At 51.9% G+C, this 27355-nt stretch overlaps 1 protein-coding gene and 1 long non-coding RNA gene across 6 annotated transcripts in view; one reads left to right on the top strand and one right to left on the bottom strand.

Moving 5' to 3' along the window:
- Ca5a (carbonic anhydrase 5A) overlaps positions 1-26916 on the top strand; it is a 38403-nt gene extending 11487 nt beyond the window's left edge. Inside the window, exons 2-7 of one of the 5 annotated variants that reach the window (XM_074055497.1) lie at positions 6113-6310; positions 18347-18465; positions 20736-20831; positions 20960-21103; positions 25798-25953; positions 26697-26913. In XM_074055497.1, the coding sequence (XP_073911598.1) occupies positions 6113-6310; positions 18347-18465; positions 20736-20831; positions 20960-21103; positions 25798-25953; positions 26697-26864 (881 nt within the window). In that variant the 3' untranslated portion in view covers positions 26865-26913. Of the gene's footprint in view, positions 1-6112; positions 6311-18346; positions 18466-20735; positions 20832-20959; positions 21104-25797; positions 25954-26619 lie in introns of all 5 variants that reach the window. The other 4 variants (XM_074055499.1, XM_074055498.1, XM_074055501.1 and 1 more) reach the window with 4 other exon arrangements.
- On the bottom strand, positions 2230-8488 carry LOC141417331 (uncharacterized). The gene is made up of 4 exons (XR_012441856.1): positions 7818-8488; positions 5586-6442; positions 3227-3352; positions 2230-3083 (listed from the first exon to the last, which is right to left on the bottom strand). It is a non-coding gene; the product is annotated as an uncharacterized lncRNA (long non-coding RNA).
- Positions 26917-27355: the final 439 nt, after the last annotated feature.

A 27355-nucleotide genomic window follows, 5' to 3' on the forward strand; every position in this document is an offset into this window, starting at 1 on the left:
TGACGGCTCTTTTGTCACACTCCAAGGGCGTTCTATGAGTAATCTAAGTGGATCACACTGTTTATCTTTTCAAGAAGGAGAGGAGTGTGCCCGAAACAGCTGTAATTTCAACTGTAGTCTGTTAAAAGACGGTCGATTATTCTGGATGGTGGAAATTGGAGTCTTACCAGTGCCTTGGGGTCTGGTCCAGCCCTAAGTATTGTCATAAAAGGGAAAAGTATATCCTTTATACCCAGTGTTTCACCCCACATCCATCTACTCTGGACAGATACCAGGCTCCCCTGTGGGTCCCCAGATGGGGTACATACAAAAGAAATATCCTCGGAGGTGGAGTTGGGACATAAGTTCTCCACAAGGAAGGATCTGGCATGCATCAAATTCAACAATTAAGGGAAAAGTACTCTGAGTTACGTTAATAATAAACATACCTTTTCCCAAATGAATGAGAATAATTTCACTACAGTCTTTTTAAGGTTACTCTGGTGTTGCCTGGATGTGAGAGCACTGTCCATTGTTCCTTCTGGTCAGGTGGGACACCTTCTTTACCCGTGTGTGATGAGTTCACTCCCTCTCCACAGTCTGGAAGGCTGTTTCCGTGGTCAGCAGGATGAGAGAGGGTTCTTCCCAAGCTGGCTCAAGTTTATTTTCTTTCCTTGTCTGGCCTATATTTTCTACAACTCCAAACCTTGGGATGATGTGTTCTAGTAATGCCCTAATTACATTATAGCAGTGGCCCCTGGGAGAGGGATGGCCTTGACCCAGTGAGAGAGATTGTCTACAATAACCAGGAGGTACTTAAGGTGACCTATTTGGGGCACTTACTGTAATCTACCTGAATGCTTTGGAAGGTTGCAACCCAGGGTTTCTGCCTCCAGCTGGTTTCTATCTCAGGGCTTGCTTGTTCATTTTCGACAAATGAGACACTTCTGATACTTGTTTGGCTAGTGTGTAGGTCCCTGTACATCCGTAGGCTCATAAAACTGCATCACACATGGCCTGGGGTCCCCCAATGGCTCCCCTGATGGAGCTACATAAGGAGTTCTCTCATGAGGGGCTTTGAGATCATTTCCCTCAATTACCCGGGAGGATCCATCCACAAAGAAAGTCTGGAAAGGAGTTTCCCTGAGGTCTGGCTTTACTTTCATTTGGTATTCAATAATATCTAAACATTTATGTTCGGGAGCTCCTCCCTCCTGCTTCCCCGCCAAGAAAGTGGCTGGATTTAGGGCTTCATCAGTAGTTAAAGTCAGGTCATCTTTTTCTAGCAAGATAGCCTCATACTTTAGGATCCTGGAATCTGTCAGCCCTTGACCCACCTTTTGGTTTAAGATCATTCTGACTTGAGTGGGAGTGCTAATAACAAGACTTCCTCCAAAGGCGATTTTTCTACTTTCTTCGGTTAGAAGGGCTGCAGCCATTATTGCCTGAATGCACTCAGGCCGACCTTGGGTGACAGGATCTAGGAATTAAATAAGAAGGCCACAGGTTGATGTTGACCCCCATGTTTTTGGGTTAGCATCCCAAGGGCAACTCCCTTGTTTATATTTACAAAGAGGCGAAAAGGCTGTTCAAGAGAGGGCAAGGCTAGCACTGGGGCTGTGATAAGGGCTTTTTTAGCTCATCTTCTTGTTTTATCTCCTCAGGGGTCCAAAGAAGGGGTGTGGTCACTCTTGGGTCAATTTGAGATATAAAGACTTAGTTTTAAGGGCATATGAGTCTATCCATAGCCAGCAGTATCCCACCAAGCCAAGGAACTTTCGTAATTCTTGTTTTTTTTCCTGGGAGCAGGAGACCAGTGATTCCTTCTATTCTTTCTGGACCAATCCTTCATTGGCCCTTACTTCAGTCTCAGCAAATTGTAACTTATTCTTTGAAATACAAAGTCCCCAGCCTCCCAGAAAATTTATAAAACTAATGGTTGTGTTCATCACCTGCCCCTGGTTATCCCCTGACAGAAGTGAATCATCCACACATTGGAGGAGGCACATGTGGGGGTCTAACCTGAACTTTTCTAACTGGAAGGGGGAGATGGGGAAGCAGGAGCCTGGGGGGGGGGGCAGGTGTGGCACAGGGGAAGCACTGGTGCCTGAGCTGGAGGAACAGCAGGGTTATAAGGGGGGGAGGGAGGAGAATAAATCCCAGGTGGGGTTTCATTTTTTTTTTTTTTTCTTTAAGTGGAAACAGGACTACTGGACTCTGTCTCCAACAGAGGGCGAATTCCATCTCCTCTTGAGTGACTGGGCTCTTGTTGTTTACATGTTGAATTAATAGTTGGCAGACCCAGTCCTTGTCAGACCCAAAGCTTTGGCCAAAAACCCAAAGGCTTTAAGATCAGTTATTGGGTCCAGATAAAACAACAGTATTTGACCATTCTTTGTTTCTTTATCCCTTTAGTATGGGGGCTATCATCCCAATAACTTAACATCTTTCCTAGGGGGCTCTTGGAGGGTCTTTTATCCTGGACTTTTGTTTGTTGGCCTCCCTCTTTGCTGCCTTTATTTCCCATTTCCCCCTTCTAGTGGACTATCCTCTGTCTGTCAGGAGCTCAACACCCCCCTTTTGCTTTGGAGGTCTCTTGAACTCTGATTCTCTTTCATTTTGTCCATCTCCAGCCACATCCCTTATGGGAGCTTAAGGCATCTCTTGGAAGCCAGCAGGTCAGTATAAGCTCCTGATCTGGATTAGATTTAAGAATCTAATTCCTCCTTGAACAGTATGAGTTTGCCTTGGAACTGCAGATCAGGACTCCACGTTCCTTTGTGTCACCTGACCTGTCTCATTCACACATCACACAGCCTCCAATATCCCGCCCACTAAGACATTACTTGGTCACCCCCATGACATTTGTCTTGCTTTGTGCACAAAACTTATGTGGTCTCCATGGTCCCTGTCTTCAGAGTTCGTTTACCTGCATTGTCAAGAAATTTCGGAGTCCGGGTTCATTCACAGATCTGGAAAGTTGTCACCGTCAGCTGAACCTCAGGGCTGCCACAACCAGGCAGCGGGATGTGTCTCCTGGGGAAGGGCCAGAATGTAAAATCCCGGACAATCCCCAAATTGTTGGAATTAAAGACCATCCAGTGCTGAAAACAGACACACAAGAGACAGAGAGAATCTTGACACGGCAATTTCTTTTGATCGGAAGTGTGAAAGCCTGGGCTCACTCCAGCTGAGCGGACACACGAGCACAAAATAGCTGACAGTGGCTTCTCCTTATGTCCCTTACCTGGGATTTGTCCAGGTCAAAGGTTCACAGTCTTTCTCGATTGGCTAAAAGGCTTAGGGCACGTGATTTGGTGGGCAACTTTCACAGGCAATGGAGCTGTAGAAGAATCCAGAAGAAACAGGAACCCTTCAAACAACACAAGTCACCTAAGATGGCAGCTTGAGGAATTTTAAGTAATCTAAGAGGGTGACAATTCCCACCTCCCCTGGCTGCCCCCTCAGCCAGCCGCAGTGTCACTCATTAACGGGACTTGCCTTCCCTTTATAGGGAAATAAGAATGTCAGGCCTCAGTCAACACTGGGGAGAAGGTCTTCAAGGACCAGGGAAAACTGTTCTGACCTGGACAACAGAAAGAGCAGCCAGAACTCAAGTTAGAGACAGTCAGGTGTTAGTGGAGACTCCTCTGTGAATTTGCTGGAGATCTCGAAAAAGTGGGCCCAGCTCTTGCCCTTGGTTTTTTCATCCATAAAGGGCAGGGGTGGTTAACCCACATCAGGGATTATTCATTCAACAAACAACCTGTAGACACTGTTTCAAGAGTGGGAATACAGCCTAACCCCAGTTTACATTCTGGTTGAAAGACAGATGGACAGACACAGACGTGGTGCTGTCCACATCAACTGGGGTGGAAAAGCTAAGAAAGAAAATTAAAACAACTTGCTATCTGCCGTCACCACATTTCCCATAAGAAAGGACTTTTTAATGTTTGAAAAGTAGAATGAGATAATCTTAAAACAAACACATTCTGTGTTCTACAATCTTTACATCTAATTTTAAATTTATATGTTCTTCTGACCTCTGATGGCTTACTTATTAAATAACTCCTCCTAACAACAATTTACAAAAGCCATGAAGAACAAAACACAACAACATGTTCTTCGCACCTAGATTCTCAGAATGGGAGAGAGATTCCCAACAGGGCTGTGAAGTCTTTATTCCTTGTTTTCTGGAATTTTGCTGCACGTACCCTCTGACCCAGGAATTCTGTGGTTAGGAGTTTATGAGAAAATAATTCAGACAAGTGTACAAGAAGTAACAAAAACTTCATCACAGCTTTGTTTAAAATAGCAAGAATTTGAAAAAAATCTAAATATTACTGAAAATTTCATTTTAAAAACTGTGGTATAACTCATATAATGAAATGTACAACCATTATTGGGTAGAAGTGTGAGAAGTGAATTTGGGATGTTGGGGTGTGATGAGAGAGACGACAGAACTCGGAAGTCAATAGGGAAGGCAAAATTTTACTTCTGCAGAAGGGTGTGCCACAGACAAAGAGCCCTGCTAACAAGCACACAGGCAGGAAGCCCACTCAGGTTTTATCTCTAATGAAAGTCTGCCCCTCACCCTGACTGAATGGGTTTCAGGCTCATGTCTTCATGATTGGCTCATTTGCAAAGGGGGCACGTGGGGCAAGGGGCCTTGGGGCAGGGAGAGCAAAGATTTACTGAAACAGTAGTTCAAGCAAGCAGTTTTTGGAACTAGGGCACCTGGTGATAACATGAACCTGCTCAGCCATGAAAAACAGCTGTTGTTTAAAACAGGAATTTACAGCATTAAGTGACATCTCACAAGGCACATAGGCAACAATTTGGGGAAGTTAAGCTGACATCTGTACAATGATAATATACTATACATAACCCCTTTGACCTGCCAGGCACCAGTGGCTCACACCTGTAATCCAGATCTCAGGAGGCAGCGATCAGGAGGATCACAGTTTAAAGCCAGCCCAGGTAAATAGTTTGTGAGACCCTACCTCAAAAACCCTTCACAAAAGTAGGGCTGGTGGCGTGGTTCAAGGTGAAAGCCCCGAGTTCAAGCCCCAGTACCACAAAATAAATAAATAAGTAAAATAAAATAAAACCTCTTTGACAGAAAAGACCTGACTTTAGTTGATTCTCACAGAAAGGAGGGAAGGGAGAAAGAAAGAAAAGGAAAGAATTGTTGGGCTGGGGGTGTGACTCAGAGGTAGAGCACCTGCCTGGCGTGCACAAGCCCTGGGTTCCATCCCCAGCACCACAAAAAGATAAAAAAAATCATATAGAGAATTTTCATTGAGAAGTTAAACGAAAATGCATCTGCTAGATAGCATGCAGAGTGTGATCCGTGTCCATTAAACATTCTAGACCCCTCTTCTTAAGAGGATATTTGCCCAGAAAGCATCCTGGACCAACGTACCAGGAATGTGTGGTTATGGTCAGCTTCGTGTTCTACAAACTCTTCTGCATTTTTTGAAACATTTTTGGGTCCTGCATTTTAAAAAATCACACTCAAAGCTGCGCATGGTGGAACAACCCAGCACTCAGGAAGCCAAGGCAGGAGGATCCTGAGTTCCAAAACAAAACAAGACTGTACGCACCATGTTTTGAGGTGAACCTGGAGAAAAGGGGCAGAGCGGTTCTGTTGCACTTCACCTCCATGTTGCTGGGATCGCTCCCTCCTTTTGCAGGAACCTGCAGGGCAAGATGTCCAGGTCACTTCCTTCCACTGTGGTAGCATTGCTGGATCCAGGCACCTGGGAAAAGGGTTCCAACCCTCCTACAAGACAGGAGTCCTGTTGTGTTCTTCCTGCCTTCAGGCCAGCCACTCTTCTCCACCCACCTGCCAACCCCAGGAAGCTGGGCTTCCTGTGACTACACAGAAGTCGAGGTCCCATAGGCACAGATCAGGGCAGATGGAAGGAGCATCTGTGACTCAGAATGTTCTACAGGGGGCTTAAGTCAAGGGGTGGTGCACATGTGTGCAGGCATATTAAGCCACTGGGTGCTCAGAAGGCCCAGGGCTCCCCTCTGGGTCCATCTTCCCCAAGCTGGGTCCTTCAGGATCTCTGTCCATGCATCTGCCATCCTCTGTCAGTGTCTCAGTCAGTCTCCTCTCTGTCTCCAGGGCATCCCCTGTGGACTGGCCCAGTCTCTGTGACAGGAGGCACCCGACAGTCTCCCATCAACATCCTTCAGAGGGACACTGTTTACGACCCACAGCTGAAGCCACTCAGCATCTCCTATAATGCAGCATCCTGCCAGTACATATGGAACACAGGCTACTTCTTCCAGGTGGAATTTGACGATGCCATCAAGGGGTCAGGTGAGCCTCAGCTAGATTTTGAGGTCTTTTTTCTTTTCTGTTGCACCTGAGAGTGGGGTCATTGACTTAATGGAGACTTCCTGATGCTGTATGGGGACCGGGAACAGGAGGGCTGTGGGAGAAGGTCCTCACCTGGGGAGAAGACCACACCTGTGTTCACTGTCACGCACTTGTGAGGATGAAGCCATGAGCAGAGCAGAGCCCCTTCCCTTCTGAGCTTATATCCAGGGATGGGAGGAAGAAACAAGCCCATAAAAGCTGGTGGACAATGGCAACTGGCCATCTGGGTTGGGCAGGGGGCCACAAGCCAGGATCTGCAGTGGTGGCCACTCTCTGTGGTGTCACTCTATTCTGACAAAGAGTTCCAGCTTCCAAGGTGAAAAGGCTCTGATGGTGAGGTTGGGAAGGGGTTTGCACAGTCACCCCGCAGCCAGCGCCCAGGCTCCCACCTTCTGCCCTCCCTGTCTTCTTCCCACTCACCCCCAATACCTCATTTTTTCTCCCCTGGTGAGCAATTCACTGCGTTAATTATGACTTCAAAGTTGCATGTGGCAGAAGCCCAACTCAAACTAGCTTAGGCAAAGAGGGAAGTTTGTCGGATCAGATCCTGAAAAGGGCAGGGCACCTCTGGTCCCACGTGTCAAACACACTGACAACAACCTGAACGCCCTTCTCATGCCACTGTCCCCAAGTGGATTCACACTAGGCTGGGGACTGTAATGGTGGCAAAGGTGACAGGCCAAGGCTCAGCTCAGCCTCCCAACAGGATGACACAAGAGAGCCCCTTCCAGGCAGTTCAGTGACAGTCCTGGCCGGTGCTCAGCATTCCAGCTCTTGTCACCTGTCTGGGTTGAGCAGATCAAGTGACTCTACCAGGCCTGGCCAGCCTGAGTTGACCCTGCTATGGGGCAAGATGTGGACGATGGTAAAGGAAAGTGACCTCCCGAGGGACAACAGGGGCCAATATTCCCATGAGTGAGAGTGGTCCTGGAGAGCCAAACCTTGTGCTATCCTCTCTGGATGGGGGTCCTTGCTGAGCTGACCTTGGCCCATCCCTGACTCGGTTTTGCAGGCTGCAGTCCTCTGCATCTGACCTCATCCTCGCCCCACTCTTGGCTCCCCACCACCTTCCCCATCTGGATCAAAGGGTCACACCCCACCCTGCCACAGGCTGAAAGGATTATCTGGGTATCTCTCCCTCCAATGAATTGGATCAGCCTCTGTGGTGTACGTCCACACTTTCCAGTCTGGTTTCACTTTATTCCAAAAGTCCTCTCCTACCCCAGTCACGCCAAAAAAAAGAAAATCCTCTCCTACTCACTGTCATGGGCTTCGCACCCTCCCTCTCCAGACTCACAGCCTTACCTTCCCAGATTCTCCATCCTCTTCACTTGTTTGGGAGAAGAGATGGAAAATGCACCTGGAAAATGGGGAGGACTAAAAAAAGGCTTTCGGCAAGAAAATGAGACTAACGAGACTCTCCCATAAATTAAAAGAGAGAACAAACCTGTATAAAAGGACAGAAATGCCTCATGAGCAAGCAGGAGATGAGCAGAAGGTGCGTACGCAGTGTTGAAGCAATTCCGTGTAAAACACGTTCACGTGGGTCTCAGGACGTCAGCAGGCAAGTGGCTGACCCTCCAAACAGAATATGAGCAGGAGGCCACTGGGGATCTCCACGTGGTCAGGGCTTCCACGGGCTCTCCCAGGAGGTGAGGGGTGCCAGCTTGTAGGTTGTCACTGCCGAGCGGTGAGTAGCAGAGGTGGAGGCCGTGCACGCCTTTGGAGGATTGTGCGCCACCGAAGGCCAAGGGCAGAAAGGACTGGCCGAGGGGGCAGAGCAGAGGGCAGTGGAGAGGTGGCCGTCTGAAGAGGGCAGCCAGGCCCACATGGACCTCCCTGTTGAACCTCACGTGTGGACCGGGTCACTGTGAAAACCAGCACGCCAATGGCAGTCCATCTTGCTCCTGAGGGTGAGGAAGGGCACCACAGAGGGGCAAGCCCAGCCCCAAGGGCAGAAGGGGCAGCGCGTGTCAGATCCTCTGCCCACCAGCCAGGTAGCGTGAGAAATCAGCCAACCTCTCCTACCCTCAGTCTCCTCCTCTGCCTGCTGACCTCCGTCACTGGCCCTGCAGGGACGATGGGAGGAGTTGAAGATGAAAGGCCAGTGTGGGGCACCTGGCACCACAACGTAGGACAGCTCCACCGACTACAGTTCCTTTAAAATAAAACAACCAGCAAGGGGCAGGCTGTGTCTTGGAGATGTTTTCCACCAGAGGGAGCTCAGAGAAGCAGGGAGCGGCGCTGGCCAGGACCAAGTCCGGTTTTCTCTGACTGGGGAGGACATGGTGTGCTTGCAAGACCTGATGAACCAGCTGAAGAAGGAAAAATGGGAACTCAGACCTCGTGGCCACACCATGGCTCAGACACAGCAGAAGGCCGCTTCCGAGGACAGCGACAGGCACTGACTGAGGCCACAGGCCTGCTAACACTCCTTCCAGTGTCGGTGTGAACTTTAAGTCATGCCACTGTGCAAATGAGGCCCTCACAGCCTCTGATCCTCCCAGTGACGATTGATAGTCACCCCCTCAAGGGGCTCGATTTCCACGAGTTGAAGTCCCAGAGTGCTATTCACCACGCGGAATCAGCTCGCTGCACATGCGGTAGGAGTTCAATGCGTTTCCTGGAGAAAGAGGAATGCCTGCAGACGTGAGCTCAAAGTTCACAGGCCTCACTGCAATCAATCAGGGAAGCAGATTTCAGTGAGAAAAGCATAAGTGAGGCATCCAGGAAAATTTGGGATCCCACCTGGACAAGTGATCTGGAGACGGGGCAGAATCCACAACAACAGGGGCTCCTCCACCATCTCTCTGGCCCCTGTCCCATCTTGTGACAGATCTAAGCCCAGGGGAGCCTTCCAAGGTCCAGCTAGAGGAGGTGTCTGCAGGGGCTGTCCCCATGTGGGAAGAGGAGGCTCTAGGAACCTGTGAGGCTCTAAGGTGGGGCATGAACTGGTCATCTCAAGATGATACATGGTGGGAAGAAGGACATCCTTGGAAGGGAACCCTGGCACTGCCGGGAACGTGGTCCAAAGACACTCTGATTCTCCAAGTGACAATGGGATGGGATGAAAGAACATGACCTGGACAGTTCTATCCCAGGAGTGGAACAGTTATTTTTCACTACAAAAGCACACATTGGCAATCCTGCAGCTAATATAATCACGTACCACTGAATAAGGGGACATGTACTAAGAAGGGTGTCAGGTGGCTTCATCACTGTGTGAATATCAGAGTATTCTTACACAAACTAAGATGGCCATGGGTCACTAGGTGACATCATCTCATGGGGCCACGTATGGGGTCTCATCATGGCCAAAATGTCATTAAGCAACCTGTGGCCCCATTCACTAGAACATAAGCTCTGTGAGGCAGAGACTTTGACACTACAAAAGACCACACAGCTCGCAAGGGGATGCATTGCCGGAGGTAACTATGCTTGGATGATTGGAACTTTCCTCTTTGATGTAAGTCATAACAACACCAGGCTGCAATGGCCTCCATTTTGTCTAACATGGCCTGACCTTCTGGCCACTCAAGCCATGCTGGACCAATCAGAGTCCTTTCCTAAGCACCACCTCCAACTAATACAGGGCTGGGCCAATCAGAGTCACTGCCCTGGGAAGTTGGAGTGAATTTGCTACCGATCAGCTGGCTGGGGTCTGCTCAGAAAATCAAGTAGGCAAAGAGCGGCTCTTCAAGTGTTGGCAGACCTGGGCCCTTGAGCGCCAAAGGCTTATGGGCTGGACTGCAGACTCCAGTCCTGAGAACTGGAGGTTTACGGTTCCAGGCTGGAAGGCTCTAGGTGCCCAGGTTGGAGGCTCTTGCTCTGGACCTGCCACTCAGTAGCTGGCATAACCCTTAGCTCATAGTGACAGCCAGCAGCAACATCAATCAGCGCCCATTCAAGCCTTGGCCCTACTGTGACAGCTGGCATCAGGACCCTCAGCCTTTAGGGCTTGGTGCCCTCTGGAACTCTTCCAGTAACTACAGCCCCACGGTCCCTTGTCCTCAGCTCTTCACAGTCCTTTGTCATCTGTTCCCCCCGACCACTGTCTGCAACCTGCAGCTCTCAGCCAGTACTGCCACGATCACTGCTGTCCCTGTTGCGTGTTCCTCGACTGCGTCAGCTCTGCCCACTCTACTCGTGACAGAAACCAAAAGCAAAGGCAAAGAAGCCGGGCACCCGTGGCTCCCGCCTATAATCCTAGCTACTCAGGAGGGAGAGATGAGGACTGAGGTTTGAAACCAGCCTGGGCAAGTAGTTTGAGAGACCCAATCTTGAAAATACCCAACATAAAACGGCTGGTGGAGTGGCTCAAGCAGTAGAGGGCCTGCCTGACAAGTGTGAGACCCTGAGTTCAAACCCCAGCATCACCAAAAATAAATAAATAAAATAGGCAAAGAAAAAAACCATGCAGAAGAAGCCTTTTACTTTGCCTAATGTTGCAACACTGGGGGAGCAGCACAGGAGGGTGTCACCCAGCTGACTTGAAAAGTGAGCCAAACAGCCTGCTCATATAGCCAGAAAGGGGGTATGGCAAGGGTGTTTGCACCAACCATGGCACAGCCATTAATGCAATGACGGACTGTTTGCACCAATCACAGGCCTTCCACTGGGCCACCAGGGGAAGGGCTACCCCTCTGGCCTGGGTAGGAATGGCTGCAGGGTCCCTCAGAGTTCACTGAGCCTTGTCTTGCTTCCAGCCCTGCTTTCCAAGGCCAGTACAGGCTGTCTGGAGTGGTCATGACAGGAGCAAGTGCTCCTCTGCAGCTGCTGGCGTGTCCTCAGAGAGATTGTGAAGTCTCCAAAACAGCTGGGCTGCCACGAGGACAGTCCAGTGGATTATCAGTAAAGGGGCTGCTTGGCTCTCCCTGCTCGAGGCTGCCAAGCTTAGGAAAAGGGCCTGTCAGCTGGCCATGCTTGACAGTTTTAATCATTCCCAGAAAGCACTAAAGGGTGTTTACAATAAAGACCCAATGCAGCACTAATGATTCTAGTGTCACTTAGTGGTACTTAATAGTGTTTAAAATGCTCAGCAGTGCCTGACGCCTGTCCCAGCGCCAGGGGAGAAGTGGGTCCCTCTGTCTCAAACCGAGTGAGAACAAGTTGTTCCCATGGTGTTGTAACTGTCCTATTTTCACAGGTACACACAGTGATGCTCGCACAGCAACAAATCCTCACAGTTCCAAGAGTGTCCCTGTCATTAAGTGACACACAACCATGTAGGGACGTCTATTTCTAGAAAGATGGACATGAGAAAGCTCAAAGTGTGCCCACTACACTTGAGCCACAGGTTAATCTGCCGGGGTAAGCTGCTGCCAGGGAAACAGGAAGGCCAGTCCACACGGAGGAACACTTTCTCCAGCAAGCCCACCTAGGACTTGAGCTTGGAGTCAGAGCCAGGGGAGTTGAGGAACGACATGTTCTATGGCACTGGATGAATTTTGCTTGTGCATCCACTTTTTTTAAGATTAGAATATCCAAAACCTTAGGGTACTTGGCCACTACCAACACTACCCTCTACCCCTGTGGTTCTCCCAGCACGGACCCTGTGTCCTGCCATTTGGAACGTCCATCTCTTCCATCATGGCGGCCTACTCTCCTTCTCTGTCTAGCACCATCTTTGTCTTCACCTGACAAAGGCAAATTCTTTCTTCAGGGCTCAGCTCAGACACCGCTCCACAGGGAGGCTGTCCTGGTGACCTACACTAGTTTAGGTTCCCCCAGAGCACCCATCCTTGCCAGGCCTAACACAAACACCCCTTTATTCTCAGTCCTCATTCACAGGCCGGTCATCCCTAGTAGAGTCCAGGCTTGAGGAGAGAACAACTTTATCTGCAGCATTCTCACTCCTCAGTCCAACTGTGTGTGTCTCACATCTTAGGAGCTCAGTGAATGAATGATTTGTCTTATTTTATTTTATGCTCCCATGGCTAGCTAGGGCCCGTTCTAGTAGACATGTCCTTTTTTTCTTTTTTGGCTGTACTGGGGTTTGAACTCGTGCTTGCTAGGCAGGTGCTGTACCTAATGGATGCGTTCTTAAGACATGCTTGCCAGTGTCTTCACCTGCAGGTCCTGTCTTGGGAGAAATGGTGGCTGTTTCAGGCAGTGGCAAATCTCTGCTTCGATGACGATGAGGACGAATCAATGGCAACAATAATCCTAGTTATCAGAACAGTGAGTTTTCTCAGCTTCCGTTGTCTGAGCACTTTACGTGCCCAGGGTCTGGCTCGGGAAGCCCTTTGTAAGCTCCCAGTGTTTGATCTCCGCCTCGTTCCCCTGGGTAGGCGTCATTGTCCTGTTACAAATGTCTCTGAGACACAGGCAAACCATACAAAATGAAAACAGGAGTTGAGCTCAGGCCTGGCAAGCTTTCAAACCAGAACTAATATGTGATGGCCTTAGAGTCCACTCCAGGAAGAAAACTCTGGCCCCGGAGTTCTGAGGGTGGGGCTCACGATGCCCCTCCAGCTCTAACACCCATCCTGGCCACCAACTGTAGCTCTTACCTGCCTGGAGAGAACTGCAAAGACCTTCCCTGTGCAGGGAGCACACAGAGGACCTTTGCACTTCAACTTGGAGACTAGTTAAATCCTGAGGACTCGGGAACAGGCCAGCCTTTGTGAGATCGTGTTACTGGCAGTCCTGACTAATGGGAACATCTCAAACTTCTCCTATACTCATTTGAAGCCTCAAAACACCCATGCCTGCCAAAAGCTGATCATTCTGGTAGAAGCCAAAGCTACAGTAGGTGGCTACTAATGGAGTGTGTTGTAACTGCAAGAGATGATTTATGGGAGGCCAGCCAGCACAGCGTGAGGTTGCCTTGGATGACACCTGGGCCCTGGCACAGGCTAGGGCGATTGCCCAATTACCTCTATGAGAACCATCGCCTCAGATGCACCTGCTCCAGGAGAACGCCCCGTGGATGCCCACACAACAGTGGACAAACTCTGCTGGTGGCAAAGTCTGGGGGCTGGGACTGGCTAGCTAAAGGCCCCCTTCTCAGGACCCAGGCTTGCCTCTTCTGCAATTAGAGGGAATTAACCTAACACTGTATTAGCGTTATGAAAAGTCAATTTGAAGTTATTTTATCTGAGCCTGTAGCCTTCAAGTGGGTTCCTAATTTCACTAGCAAGAAAATAGCAGCATTCGGTCTGCAGGAAGCAGCGGGCCTGGGTTGGGTCACCAGGTTACCTGGGGCGGGGAACTTAACTCCCCTGAGTCCGACTCACGGTTGGGCTCCTAGCACCTGCTCTGTGGGGTCAATGTGGGGGCCTGTCCTGCCAGGGACAGGAAGTTCACGTAGCACGTCAGTGAGTCACGCTCGGAAGCACGCGCTGAGCGTTCACCACCGCAGGCAGCAGCGTGAGCCGAAGGACGGACACAGGGTGCCCTGGACCTGGAGACCTGGCTGTTCCTCACTCAGCTGTCACACCATTTACGGTGTCAACGGCCAGCTACTCGCTTGTTTTCCTTGGAGGGCTTTCTCCTCGCCAGGTGTCACGCTAAGAATTTTGCATTTCTCATGACTTAATTCTTCCAGCAGCTCTATCCAGTGAGTACTATCCCCACTTTACAGAAAAGGGGAAACTGAGGCTGGAAGGGTGTTCACAGTTTGGAAGAGAGGCTCCAACATGAGCCGTCTGTCTCCAGACCCATTTCTGACTGCCCTGTTCGTTGTGCTACAGAGGAAAAGCCACAAAACCTGGCTTTCCAGTCTTAAATAAACATGCTTGCCACTTTGCTGGCGGCTGTCTGTGCCGTCAGGCCTAATTTTGGAATCATTGTCACAGTGAGAATCTTCTGTTCCCACTCAAAAGAGCTCAAGATGTCCACACATGCCCCCGGCTGTGTGTGTGGCAGGGGTGAACCGCACAGGAGTGAACTGGCGCCTTGCTGGTGCCCCTTCTCCTGGACGCGGGCCAGGCTCACAGGAGGCCCCAAGCCCGGGTCCACTGGGTTCCTGGTCCGTCTCCACCCCATGGGGGCGCTCCTGCCCAGCCCAAGTTACACTTCACCTTCCAGCACCTTCCTGAAGCAAACAACCATGAAATCCCTCCTGTGTTTCCACTTCCCCTTGTTTTTATTTGCATACATAGCAACTTCGGGAGGGTTGTTTGTGAGCTCACCTGGTCCCCAGCCCAGGGCAGTCACTATAAAGCAAGGGAATCCTTGTTCAGATGCATTGACCATATGCCGGCCTGGACAGTATGACAGGAGAGGCCAGCCCCAGGGCCTGCTAAAAGGAACGTTGTTTCCTGCCGTGGACAGGTGCCCAGGATCTGAAAGGCCTGCCTCCCATTTCTCTTTCCTTCAAGGGGCTGCTATGTCTCGCTGAGCAGGAGGTAGGGCTGCCAGCTGGCTGCAGGCCCTTCTGCAAAGAATTCAGGGCAGTGTGAAGTCAAGAAAGATCATGGAGATAAACCTGCAGTTCGGTCAGACTCGAGGGGTCAAGGACAGACTTCCAGGCTGCAGACTCACCTGCAGTGCTTCACCTGCCAGAGGAGGAGCAGGGCTTGGTCCTGGCGAGGCCCTTCCCTCCCCATCCAGCTCTGGCTGTGGCTCTCTCCTGGTGGGCACCAGCCCGGCGCCAGGCACTTGAGGATAGAAACTGCAGACAGGAGCCGGAGCCCTTTCCCCTGCCTCGGAAAGAAAGGCAGGCTGGGTGACTTTGCCACGAGGCGTTGTGTATAGTTACTGGTGAATTTATACCTCAACCATTGGCATTGTTGTTTTGTTTTGTCTTTGGTGGATCTGGAGTTTGAACTAAGGGCTTCACGCTCGAAAAGCAGGTGCTCTGCCCTTCAAACCACACCCCTAATCCATTTTACTCTGGTTGTTTTGGAGATGGGGTCTCGCAAACTATTTGCCAGGCTTGAACCTCAATCCTCCCTATCTCAGTCTCCCAAGTAGCTAGGATTACAGGTGTGAGCCAAAGGCACCTGGCATTGTCTTGTCATCATTCTTTTGGAAACCCTATTTATTGCCTACTCAGAATCCTAGGATCTGTGAGCTGGAAAGAACCACAAGGAATATTTGGCTAATAATTCTTAAAAAACATGTACATTGTGTGTGGGGGGAGTTGAATTCCAGAATAGTTCTATGGTGTGAAATCCCATTTTATCACATCAGACAACACTTTGCAAAAGTGCTTGTTCTGTGCTGTATCAGTTTGTCCTGCCAGCATGTCTCATTTTACAGACAGAGATGCTCAGAGAGGCTAAGCTACCTGCCCAAGCAAGTGTGGAGACAGATTCAAGTCCAGGTCTTTATATGCATGAAACGTCCCGTGGGTTTTCCTGAGAGCTCCAGGAGGTCCCCGGACTGTCACAAGGAAGGCTGCACCTCACTGTGAGTCACTCTTATGGAATGACAGCGATTGGATGGTCAAACCAACGAATGGACGGAACCCATTCACTCCTCACCAAGCAGGGATCCAGCCTTCAAGGCTCTGTCCTGAACTGCAGGCAGGGGCCAGAAGCCCTTCCCCTCCTCTGTTTGAAAGACAGGCTGGGGTGACCCTGTCACAGATTGGTGTGTATATGGCTCATCCATTGACGTCATTGTTTTGCTGAAGACACCATGATGAGCAAGGCGGACATAGTCTCTGACCTGGGAAAGTGACCAGGTGGTCCTTAGCTCGAGCCTCATACATTGCACCTACCACATTGGATCCAAACAGGACGGTCCATGGCTTGAGTGGGATCTCCATCAACCCTGCCTTCCAGGCAGGTTCTTCCGCCCCAGACAAGAGGACACAGCCATGGGAGGGCACCATCGAGGTTAACTCATTGCCTGAGCACATTTCAGGTCGAAGCCGGCCCCCCTGTAGTAATTCACGCATTTGGTGTCACAAGGGCTCAGGGCTGGCCAGTGCTGCAAACCTCTCCCCACCAAGGATGCCAGGCACCGGCAGGAAGATAGCCACACTGGCATCTTGTGGTTTGGTGATGTCCTCAGGTCAGTTTTCATACTATGAAGGGTGAATCCCAGTTCCCAGTGCTACACCTGAGGGACTGCCGGTGCCTATCCAACCTCTCCTAATACCTTAAACTACAGCACAAACCCGCAAAGGCCACTGGGCTCACACGCCATGACCCCGCAACGAGCAGCCACCCTCGGGTGTCTGTAGCCAAGAAAATCACAGCAAGTCCTGCAGTTGAAACCCAGCGGACACCTTCCTCATCTGGGTATGTTTAAAGAGGGCAGTGATCGCCTTATACAGTCGCAAGGTGTGAAACTGGACAAGACTGACAATGTTCTAGATGACAGCCTTGAGCTCAAAGAAGAGAGACGGCGAGGCTCGTGTCTGACCTGGTGCAGACTTAAACTGCATCTGACCCTTACTTCACAGTTCAGCACCTTCTGCTACAAGTACTTTTTTTTTTTTTTTTGGCAGTACAGGGGTTTGAACCCAGGGCCTTGCATTTACTAAGCAGGTGCTCTACCACTTGAGCCACGCCCCAGCCCTTTATTCTTGATTTATTGAATAGAATCTCACGTTTATGCCCTAGCCAGCCTGGACTATTATCCTCATGGTTACACTTCCCACATAGCTGGGATGACAGGTACCTGCTACCACACCCAGCTTCTTCTGTTGGTTGAAATAGGGTCTCAAAAACTTTGCCCACAGCTGGGCACCGGTGGCTCACACCTGTAATCCTAGCTACTCAGGAGGCAGTGATCAGGAGGATAATGGTTCAAAGCCAGCCCAGGCACATAGTCTGCAAGATCCTATCTCAAAAAAACCCATCACAAAAAAGGGTTGGAGGAGTGGCTCAAGGTGCAGGCCCTGAGTACAAATCCCAATACCACAAAAAAAAAAAAAAAAAGATTGCCCAGGCTGGCCTCAAACAGTAATCCTCCTGATCACTGCCTCCTGAGTAGCTGGGATCACAGGTGTGAACCACCACACCCAGCCTTACACGTACCGTTCACAGACAGACGGACAAACTTCATTAGCTGATAGCAGTTAACGTTCGGTGGCGTCCTGCACGCCTCAGGACACTTTTCCTGTGCTGCCACACAGGAAGCTGATGTGAACGAGGATAGGCGGAGTGTGCCCGTGCAGTGAGTGGAAGCCACTCTCAGCTCCACCGCGAGCGCCTGACTTGCTCGGCCACCCCAGGAGCGCAGGGCTCTCCTTCCCGCGAAAGCCGAGATGGCCAACAGTCACCACACTTGCCACAATCGTTGATGGAAATCCGTTAGTGACAGAGTGCAGAGATGATACACCATGAGCTGGACAACTTTGCCGAGCTCGTGTGGGCGGGTCCCAGTCCTACCTGTGCCTTCAGCCCTGGGTCTGCGGTTTTGAGCCCTGTGCCTCAATGATCCGTGCTCAAGTCTGGGCCTTGACCTAGCTGAGGCTCTTGGGGAGGCCGTATCGAGCAGCTGATGGAGAGCTGCTGCCTCCACAGTGGGCGTTCAGGATGACTTAGAAACAGGTACTCAGTAAACCTAGCTCAGTAGTGGGGCTGGATTAAGCAGGGGCTGCCTAGAAGCTAGATTAGCCTGTGCCTCTGAGAACGGGTTCGTATGGAGACCTTGCTCCTGACAGACAGTATTAAGTTATTTGGTGTAGGATTTAAGCTGCTTCTTTTTTGGTTCGGAAGACATCTTTTTTTCTTTTTTTAGTTAAAAAGAATCCCGGAGGCCCTCTTAGAAACACCTTCGCATGTTTCCATATTGCCCTGTGCAGGGAGTGAGGCCCTGACCACCACCTAGTGACAGTACTCAGAATCTACCTCCATGCCAGCATTTCCTGTGAGCCTACTGGCCCTCGCTGGGCTCAGCGAGGCTCTGGGGACCTAGGTGACCAGAGCAGACAAGACCCCACCTTTTAGTTTGTCGTTTCAGCAGCGTGTCCATCCCTTGGGGGTGAAGGCGTGCAACCAAATGTAGCCAGCGCGGTGAGCAAGCCCACAGCCGAGGACTACGCAAATAACCGTCTCACCGCTCCTTCTCCAGGCATCAGCGGCGGGCCCCTGAAAAACCACTACCGCCTGAAGCAGTTCCACTTCCACTGGGGAGCCTCGGACGAGTCGGGCTCAGAGCACGCAGTGGACAACCATGTGTTCCCAGCAGAGGTTCGTAGTAGTAGTAGACGCCGTCTACACACTGTGGGCGCTCCCCAGGCCAGGCTCTTCCCCGGGGACCAGAACCCAGTGCCCAGGTGTGAAGGATTTCCTGGGGCTAGCACCGCCTGGCCCATTAATTACACCACTGTCCTTAGTGGGGGGTGCCATAGGCGCACTCAATTAACAGAAGAGACTGAGGTTCTGAGCAGTCCTTAACTTGATGGTGTCAGACATCTGGGATTCAAGAACTAAGCTAAAGGTCTCCAAGCCCTCAGCTCTGCGCTCACAGTGATTGTGGCCTCGCAGCCTCAGCCAGCCTCCATCTAGAATCTGAAAAGCAGCTCCTTCAAATCCTTCCTCCTCCTCCTTCTCCTCCTCCCTCTCCTCCTCCCTCTCTCCCTCCCTTCTCCCCCCCACCCTTCTGCTCTTCTTCCTTCTTTGGGCTGGGGATGGAGCCCAGGGCCTCATGAATGCTAGGCGAGTGCTCTACCACTGCTCCACACCCCAGCTAGGGCTCACAGAGAGAGAGCCCTGCTTTAACATGCAGTGGTGGGGTTGCAAGGAGAAAGCATGGCTGTCTGGAGTAGGCTCTGCGGGCAGCCATGATCAGTGGAGCGGTGCCTATGGGCTGCCCAACATTTTATGATGGAATTTTCCAACACAGAGCTGTGCCATGAGAACCCACGAGGTCACCCACAGGGTGATCCTAGCAACTCGGGAGGCTGAGATCAGGAGGATCATGGTTCAAGGCCGGCCTTGTGAGACCTTGACTCGAAAATAACCTACACAAAAAAGGGCTGGCGGAGTGGCTCAAGTGGTAGGGTGCCTGCCTAGCAAGCGTGAGGTTCTGAGTTCAAACCCCAGTACTGTCAACATAATAATAATAAGAATTACATAGAACCCACACACAACCTCCATATGTAAATGCACAAATGGTTGCCATGTCACAAAACTTAGAGAATGACAAGGAATGTAGAATATTCTCCACTGCAGCTGGCCAAATCCCACGCATAGGAAGGGCCAAATGGACAGAGATGCCAAGCAGGGCCCAGGGACTTGACCCTTCCCCAGTCACCCTGACCCCCTGATCTGGCCAGTTCCATTTCCTACAGCAGGAAAACTGAAGGAGGAGTGTAAAATAGACACAGGCAAAGTTCAAAGCCGTGCCAGACTCAGGAAGGGACGCAGCACTGGGGACCCTCATTGAGCACGTGCTCATAGCCAAGAGTCCTGGTGTTACCTGGCAGTCGCGTGCAGGGTGACTAGGAGGAGGCAGATCTCCAGCCCTGCCATGTTCACCCCCTTCACCCTCTCCTTCCCCAAACAGTCTGTTCTGCATTCCTGTCACTCACTTTTAAGGACTAGATTTCTCATACAAGAGAGAACACCCGATATTTGTCTCTCAGTCTGACTTATCTGTAGTTCCAGCCATTTTCCCCCAAATGGCATCATTTCATTCTTCTTTATGGCTGAATAATAGTCCATCATGTATGTACCACATTTTCTTTATCCCTTCATTGGTTGCTGGGCACCTAGGCTGATTCCATGATCGAAATAGTTTATTCACATGTGTGAAAGCAGAACAATGAAACCTGTTAAAATTGTTTTAAGAGGGGAGAGGAGGGACGAAGGGTACGTTATATGCATGTGTGGAAATATCACATGGAAACCTCTTTGTACAACAAATACATGCTTATAAAAATGGAAAAAAAGATGTTTAAAAAAAAAATCAGATGTTAAAATGATGGAAACTTTGCCAGGCACCAGTGGCTCACACCTGTAATCCTAGCTACTTAGGAGGCTGAGATCAGGAGGATCTCTGTTTTGAGGCCAGCCCGGGCAAAGAGTTTACGAGACCCCCATCTCCAAAATGACCAGACCAAAGTGGAGCAGAGGTGTGGCTCAAGCGGCAGAGCGCCTGCTCTGCGAGTGCGAAGTCCTGAGTTCAAATCCCAGTTCCACTAATACCAATACTAGGAACAATCAAATAATAGAAATGTTGACAATTCGTCCATTTAGAAAATAAATAGGTTGAGGGTATAATTCCCACTTCTGTTTCATGAACTCAGAGCATCCCCTCCGCTCCCTCCCGTCAGGAACACAGGCTCTTGCCACCTGCGGTTGGCCAAGCTTTGGGCCCTGAGGACATAGCTGGTGCCGGGCCCCTACACGCCACGGGCAACTGGGAATGACACGCAGGTGTGCCGGACAGGGGCAGGGTGACTGCTCTTTCTTGCCCCATCATGATACATTTAGATTCTCTTTCCACTGTGTTTCAGCTGCACATAGTTCACTGGAATTCTGTGAAATACCCAAATTTCAAGGAGGCTGTAGCGGGGGAGGACGGCCTGGCTGTGGTCGGCGTGTTTTTGAAGGTAATCGCTGGCTGGGCCTGGCTCTCCACCGCTGTGTGCAGTCGTGAGGAACGGCCTTCTGCACACGGCCCGTCCACGGAGAGGTTAGGGTGTCACCACACTAACACGTGGGTATCTGTGCTGTGCAGCTGGGGGCCCCGCACCAGGCCCTGCAGAAGTTGGTGGACGTCTTGCCGGAGATAAAGCATAAGGTGAGCTGCGCGCAAGAATCTGCACAGACCGACAAACCGAACCGGGTAGAGCCGTGGTCCACTCATAAGGAAAGGCAGCAGGTTAGCAGCAAGAGCTGTGGTGAGGGGGAGACTCCGCCGTGGGAACGGAGCTGGGGGAGGGCTGATTCCAGGGTGCTGGACTCAGGCTTCCCCACATCCAGCCACGCAGCAGCATTTTGAGGCGTTGTGGACACATCTGCCTGCTGCTGGAATTTGTGTTTACTTAATATTTTTCCTCAACCAGATTTGCTTTTGAAAACCTCAGCCTGGTCCCCCCAGGCAATGGCGTCCACGAGTGATGAAGTTTGTTTTCGAACGGATCGAAACGCAGGCCTGCTGGCATTTGAGAATGTTGACCAGTGCAGATGTTCCTGATCAAGGAGAGGGAAAGCTGGCCCAGTGGCCAGGCCGGGCTCCCCCTGCAGATCTCTGCCCGGCACTCTTTGAGCACCTGGGGATGACAAGGATGATGATGACAACGTCACTTTCGTCCAGGATCCGCCCAGGAGTGACTTTGATGGAGAAGTGGAAATTCCAGAGACGTGGGTTTATTTATTCAGAACCACACAAAAGAACTCTGAGGCAGAAGTCAGGGTGGCCTCAGACTGGACAGATCAGGCTTCCACCTGTCTTAACAATGGTGAGAGCCGCTCGGTGTGAAAGCTGCGCCCAGCCCTTCCTCGCCAGCTCACAGGAGCGTTTGATCTGCAGGATGCCTTCCCTTGATGTTGACTTCCCGCCGCCCCGGGGGACAGACACAGATCACCCCCACCGCTCTGCCCACCAGCTCAGGAACACCTCAAGGCCAAGATGCTGAGCGCCCCAAGGCCTCATCCTCTTCCTCACTGGTCCATGGCCAGAATAAACCTGGGACACGGGATGTTTGCCCAGCAAGCCTCCAGCTCCCACATGGTGGGTCCCGCTTCTTGGTGGGAGAGAAAAGAGCTATCTGTGAAGTGGTGATTACTTGGGGCGTCTTTTCCTTCCCTGGAAGGTTCTGGATCATGTCTGCCCCATAGGCCAACCCAGAGCTGTCTGGGAAAACCAAGGGGAGATGCAGTGTGGGGAACAGCAGAGGTGCCGTCTGGGCCTCAGACCTGGGACATGAAAGGCCTAGCCGTGGAGGGCTTCTCAGACCAGGAAAGAGAGGAACTGGTCCAGTGGTTCCCAGTCTGCAAGCCTCGGACTTCTGAAAGTTTTCTCCCACAGCATGGCATATAAGAGAGCCCTCCATCAGGTGCCCCTGATCCACCAGTTCTGAGCTGTGTGGCTTTGGGCAAGTGACTCAGCTTTTCAGAGTCTCAGTTTCCAGGCTGTGAAATACAGATGTCATGGGACACACACAGCCCTAGTCCTTACTAAACTGCTTGGTTGGGTCCAGGCACGAGCCGTGGCGCGAATGAGGAATGGGGCTCAGGCGCAAGCATGTGTGCCGTTGCAGTGCACGTGACAAAATGCGAATTTTGCTAAGTTCAGAGTAGCTGTTTATCGCTGAGGAAGTTCTCACCGCGGACCCTGAGAGGGCTGCCACCCTGGGGGAGCCCATCAGATTTGAAGGTGATGGTCTGTGATGAGAGATACCGGACGAGTGGTTGACTCTAACCCCCTCACTGGGGACAATGCAGGGCAGAACGGGGCATTGGTGGGAGCAGGTTCCAGACAGTTGGCGTTGGCTTCCAGCCCCAGCTCTGCTGCCCCGCTCCATGGGACTTGGCAAGTCCCTCCCCAGGGATGGGCTCTCTGCACCTTCCAGCTCCTGCCCTGGCGCTGTGTGGTGAGGAACACCGCCCACACCAGAGCACCCCATTGCCTGTTACCACCATCCCTCCTTGGGCTGGATGGGCTGGCTGGGTTTGGGGGTCTCCCTGAACATTGGAGCTGGGGAACTGAATCAGCAGAGTCCCCAAGCATCGTCCCTCCTCCCCTGGGATCTCGCCAGCACTGCAGCCCTACATAGTGGTGGTCGGCGTTCCCAGGTTTGTTTCAAGAAACAGCCAGCAGACTCAGTATCCCTTTTGTGCCTTGGCTTCCAAGGTCATGTCACTTCTGACATGTTCCACCCACCACCCAAGTCACAGCCTCTGCCTGGTTCCAAGAGTTGGAGTCCTTGCCCCCGACCTTGCTGGGAGGGATGGCAAGGAAAGGGCACTGATTTTCCTGATAACCCTGTGGGGAATCCTTTGATTTGTCCCTGTCCTAGGCACAGGGAAACCAAAGCTCAGAGAGGTATAGAAACTTGCCCGGGGACACACAGCTAGTAGGTGAAGAGTTTTTAAACCCAGAGACCAGAAGCCTGAAGTTTGCACTCAACCGTGAGGCCACTGCACACACAGTGCCACCCCAGGACTTTCTATCAAGCGGCCCTCCAAGAGTCAGTCCACTGCTCTGCAGCAGCCATCAAGTGACCACTGAAGTGTTCCTGACCCTGGGGCTTGGCCTTTTCTCCCTGACTTCGCTCCTGAGTTGCAGGGAGCTTTACGAGCAGCCTGGCCTCCCTCAGCTGTGGTCAGTGCACCAGGAAGAACAACCGCTGAAGGACAGCTCACTGATTAGCGGGCACCAGAGGACCCAGGCGCCCATGCTGCTGTGATGGCCGGGTGGCTCATTACACAGGCCAGCACCACATTTCCTCCTCCCGGGCTGGCCAGGCATGATGGAGGCCCCATGCTCTGGGGCCCCAGGGAGAACAGCCATCCGTGGGCTCGCGGTGGCACTGAGCCCTACACACTTTGGGTGGGACATGGAGTTCCAGATGGTGGTCAGAACCTAGAAGTCCATGGATGTCGTGGATGTTCTCCTCCAGCCCCAAGAAGCTGGCTCTGCAACTCTGTGTCACCCTGGCTGTCCTGGAGTGGAGGCCCAGCCTCCATAGCATTTCTGGGCTCTGCCACCGTCTGACCTCGTGGCTTTGGTCAAGTCATTTGGGTCTGTCTTTTTTTGTTGTTGTTGTTTCTTCATCAACAAAGTAGAAATGTTTCCCAAAGGTCATAAAAACTTCAAGGCAATACTTCAGAAAGTGTCAGCGGGCACTTGGGGACTGGGGACCCTGGGCAGGGGGAGAGCTCCTATGTCCCTGCACCCCCCGCCTGCCGGCACCTCCCGCAGGTGGCCCTGAGTGCACACTGCTTCCCTCAGAAGCCACCATGCAGTGTGAGGCGCACACGTGGTGGGGAAGGGCTGGAAGCTGACGGATGACCCTGAGACGGTGCCGAGTGACAGGAGCCAGTCGCGAGAGGCCACGGGTTTGTGATTCTACTGCGGAACTGCCCACATCAGCAAATCCGGACTGCGAGAAGCGGGGCACTGCCTGTGGTGAGGGGGTGGGCCAGGCCCGGGCAGTGACTGACAAGGCTCGGGGCTCCTTCCTGGGGCAATGAAGATGTGGAAACGTGGAAGCTCCAGAGCCCGCGGGATGTGCACTTTCGTTGGGGAAGCTGTGCAGTACGCGGATTGCTGTCTTGCTAGTGCCGTGACTGGCACACACCAAGTGACACACGGTTATCTGTCTGTGGGGATCCACTCTGTCCGCCCTCTGGTAACTCCATAACATCTCCTGGTTTCTGAGGCAAATGTCGCAGTTAGAGCCGGGTGCTGTGGTTCACACCTGTAATCCCAGCTACTCAGAAGGCAGAGATCAGGAGGATCGCAGTTCCAAGCCAGCCCGGGACAAACAGTTCAGGAGAACTTATCTCAAAAAAAAGGGCTGGTGGAGGTGTTCAAAGGTGTAGGCCCTGAGTTCAAACCTCAGTACCACACACACACACACAAAAGCCACAGTTAGGAGACAAGCCCTGCCTGTGTGGCCCCTTGATTTTACTTCCAGGTAAAGGTGGGTGGATGAGCAGGGAAGCTGTCTTCCTGGGGTCGCTAGAATGGCCCCGCTCGTGACCCACGCAGAGCCAGATGGCGCTCAGTCACGACTGGGCGCTAACGAAGGCTGCGAGGCCTAAGACTTGGGGCCCATCCAGTGGAGGACCGAGGGACCCGCTTCCTCTCTGAGCCCACCAGGATGTCTGGTGATCTTATTCAGCTATAATAAGGAAGGATGGACTGGTGGAGTGGCTCAAGTATGAGGCCCTAAGTTCAAACCCCAGTACCACCAAAAAAAAAAGGAAGGAAGGATGTGGGGACACATGGGACATGGGTGACCCCTGAGGTCACTGTGCTCAGTGAAATACAGCCAGATACAAAGACAAATGCTGTTAGATTTCCCTCACACGAGGCAAATTCGTGGAGTCAGAAAGCAGAGGGTGGCTTACAGGGGCCAGAGTTTCAGTTTGGAAGGTGGGAAAGTTCTGGAGGTGGTTTTGGCTCTCCAACAACACCACACTTCAGTACAGCACCTGCTTTGCAAGTGTAAAGCCCTGAGTTCAAACCCAGTCCCACCAGAAAGAAAGAAAAAAAAAAAGACTAAACAACTGTGCACTTAAAAAAAAGGCTAAAATGGTCAATTTGCATTCATGCATATTTTATCACAATAAGCAGTGAGCTGTTCTCCACCACCAAGGAAGACAAAAATGAGTAAGTTTAAAAGGCCAGGGTTCCATCCCTAGTCCTGCAAAAAAAGAAAGAGGGTCACATGTTCTTATTTCTGCTTCCAAATGTGACAATGGTGGCCGTATGGCCTTTATCTCCAAATGCACTTCCTTCTGTGTGAAGCAAAGGCCAGAGCCCCGAGATAAGATGGAGCCAGGCTCTGCACCTTCCTCGCGCCCTCGAGCCGAGCACTGACCGCCTGTGGTTCTCGCTCTCAGGACTCCCGGGCAGCTGTGGGCCCCTTCGACCCCTCCTGCCTGCTGCCCGCCTGCCAGGATTTCTGGACCTATGAGGGCTCCCTCACCACACCACCACTGGCCGAGTCGGTCACCTGGATCATCCAGCAGCGGTCCGTTGAGGTGTCCCCAAGTCAGGTGAGCGGGGCTGGGAGCGGCGACTCAGGCCTTAGCACGAGGGTCTCCCGCGTAGGCAGCCTCACCAAGACACTGTGAAAGGGCACGCAGATGTCATTCTTTGGTGCATTTTGGACATTCCTTCCTTAACTGAAAGGGTCTCCCAAGTGGCACAGGAGCCAGTGCAGTGGACTAGGGCCATGGTCACAGCTCTTCTGTGGATGTCGATACACCAGCGTGGGCTGGCCGGGGAGACCTCATCCCCTCGCACGTGCTCCCCCGTCCCCAGGGTTTAGGGTGCAGGCGTGGCAAGGGCTCTGAGGACACCTGGCTGAACGGCCAGCACTGGCTCTAGGCTATGTCAGGGCAAAGTGGCTGTGCAGATCAGAAGTGACATGGACCCTGGGGGTGAGTCACTGGCCACAGTGGAAGGTCAGTAGGTGTACACAGGTGAACACACTGACAGAAAAGCATGTTGCTGATGTATGGTTGGGGGACCCTTCTCCAAAGTGACTCATTCCAGTGGTTGTTGGCTGGGCCCCTCCATGGGGCTGCAGGATCAGACTCATGGTGCCTAGCTTCCCCCCGAGCAAGTGACCTAAAGACCAAGGCACAACGCGTTCCTTTTATGACCTACCCTGGAGAATCTCAAGGGTCCCTCAGAGCCACCCCGATTCATTGTGGCAGGGGACCAGGCCATTAAGGGCAGCTGGGAGCTGGACCACCCCGTCCCTGCGCCAAGGCTCTCGGCTGCTCTGTTCCAGCTGTCGGCGTTCCGCACGCTCCTGTTCTCTGCGCGTGGCGAGGAAGAAGAGGTGATGGTCAACAACTACCGCCCGCTTCAGCCCCTGCTGGACCGGAAGGTCCGCTCATCCTCCCAGGCCACCAGAGGCCCCAAAGTCACTGCCTGGACAGGTAGAACTGGCTCCTAGGTGACTCCTGAATAAAAAGACAGAACGAAATCACTGCCTGGTCGATGTACTTTTCGGTTGCAAGTAACAAAAGTCACTTTAGAGACACTTAGCATGATAGGGGAAGGAACTTGGGGACACAGGGCCGTCTCAGGGGACACAAGGCAAAGCGTCCTTAGGGACCACGCAAGCCACCTTAACCCAGGTACCATGCTCAGCCTCCCAGCTCGCTCTCCTGTCCTCAGCTTGTCCACTTCCAGGGCCTCCCCAGAGTTCCCGGCATCTGGGACTGACACTCTTTGCACCCGTTCCCACAGTTCCATGGCCTTGGTGACTTAGACTAGTAAAACCTGACTCTCACAGCTCAGGAGGTCAGAAGTCAGAAGTCTGCGTGTTGATCGGGGCTGGTTCCCTCCCGAGTCTCCAGGAGAATCGTTCTCTTGCCCTTTCCAGCACCTACTATCTGCCTGCACTCTGGCTTGTAGCGCCTTCCACCACCTTCCGAAGACATC

The sequence above is a fragment of the Castor canadensis genome, chromosome 15 (assembly GCF_047511655.1).
Source record: "Castor canadensis chromosome 15, mCasCan1.hap1v2, whole genome shotgun sequence".
Taxonomy (NCBI): Eukaryota; Metazoa; Chordata; class Mammalia; order Rodentia; family Castoridae; genus Castor; species Castor canadensis.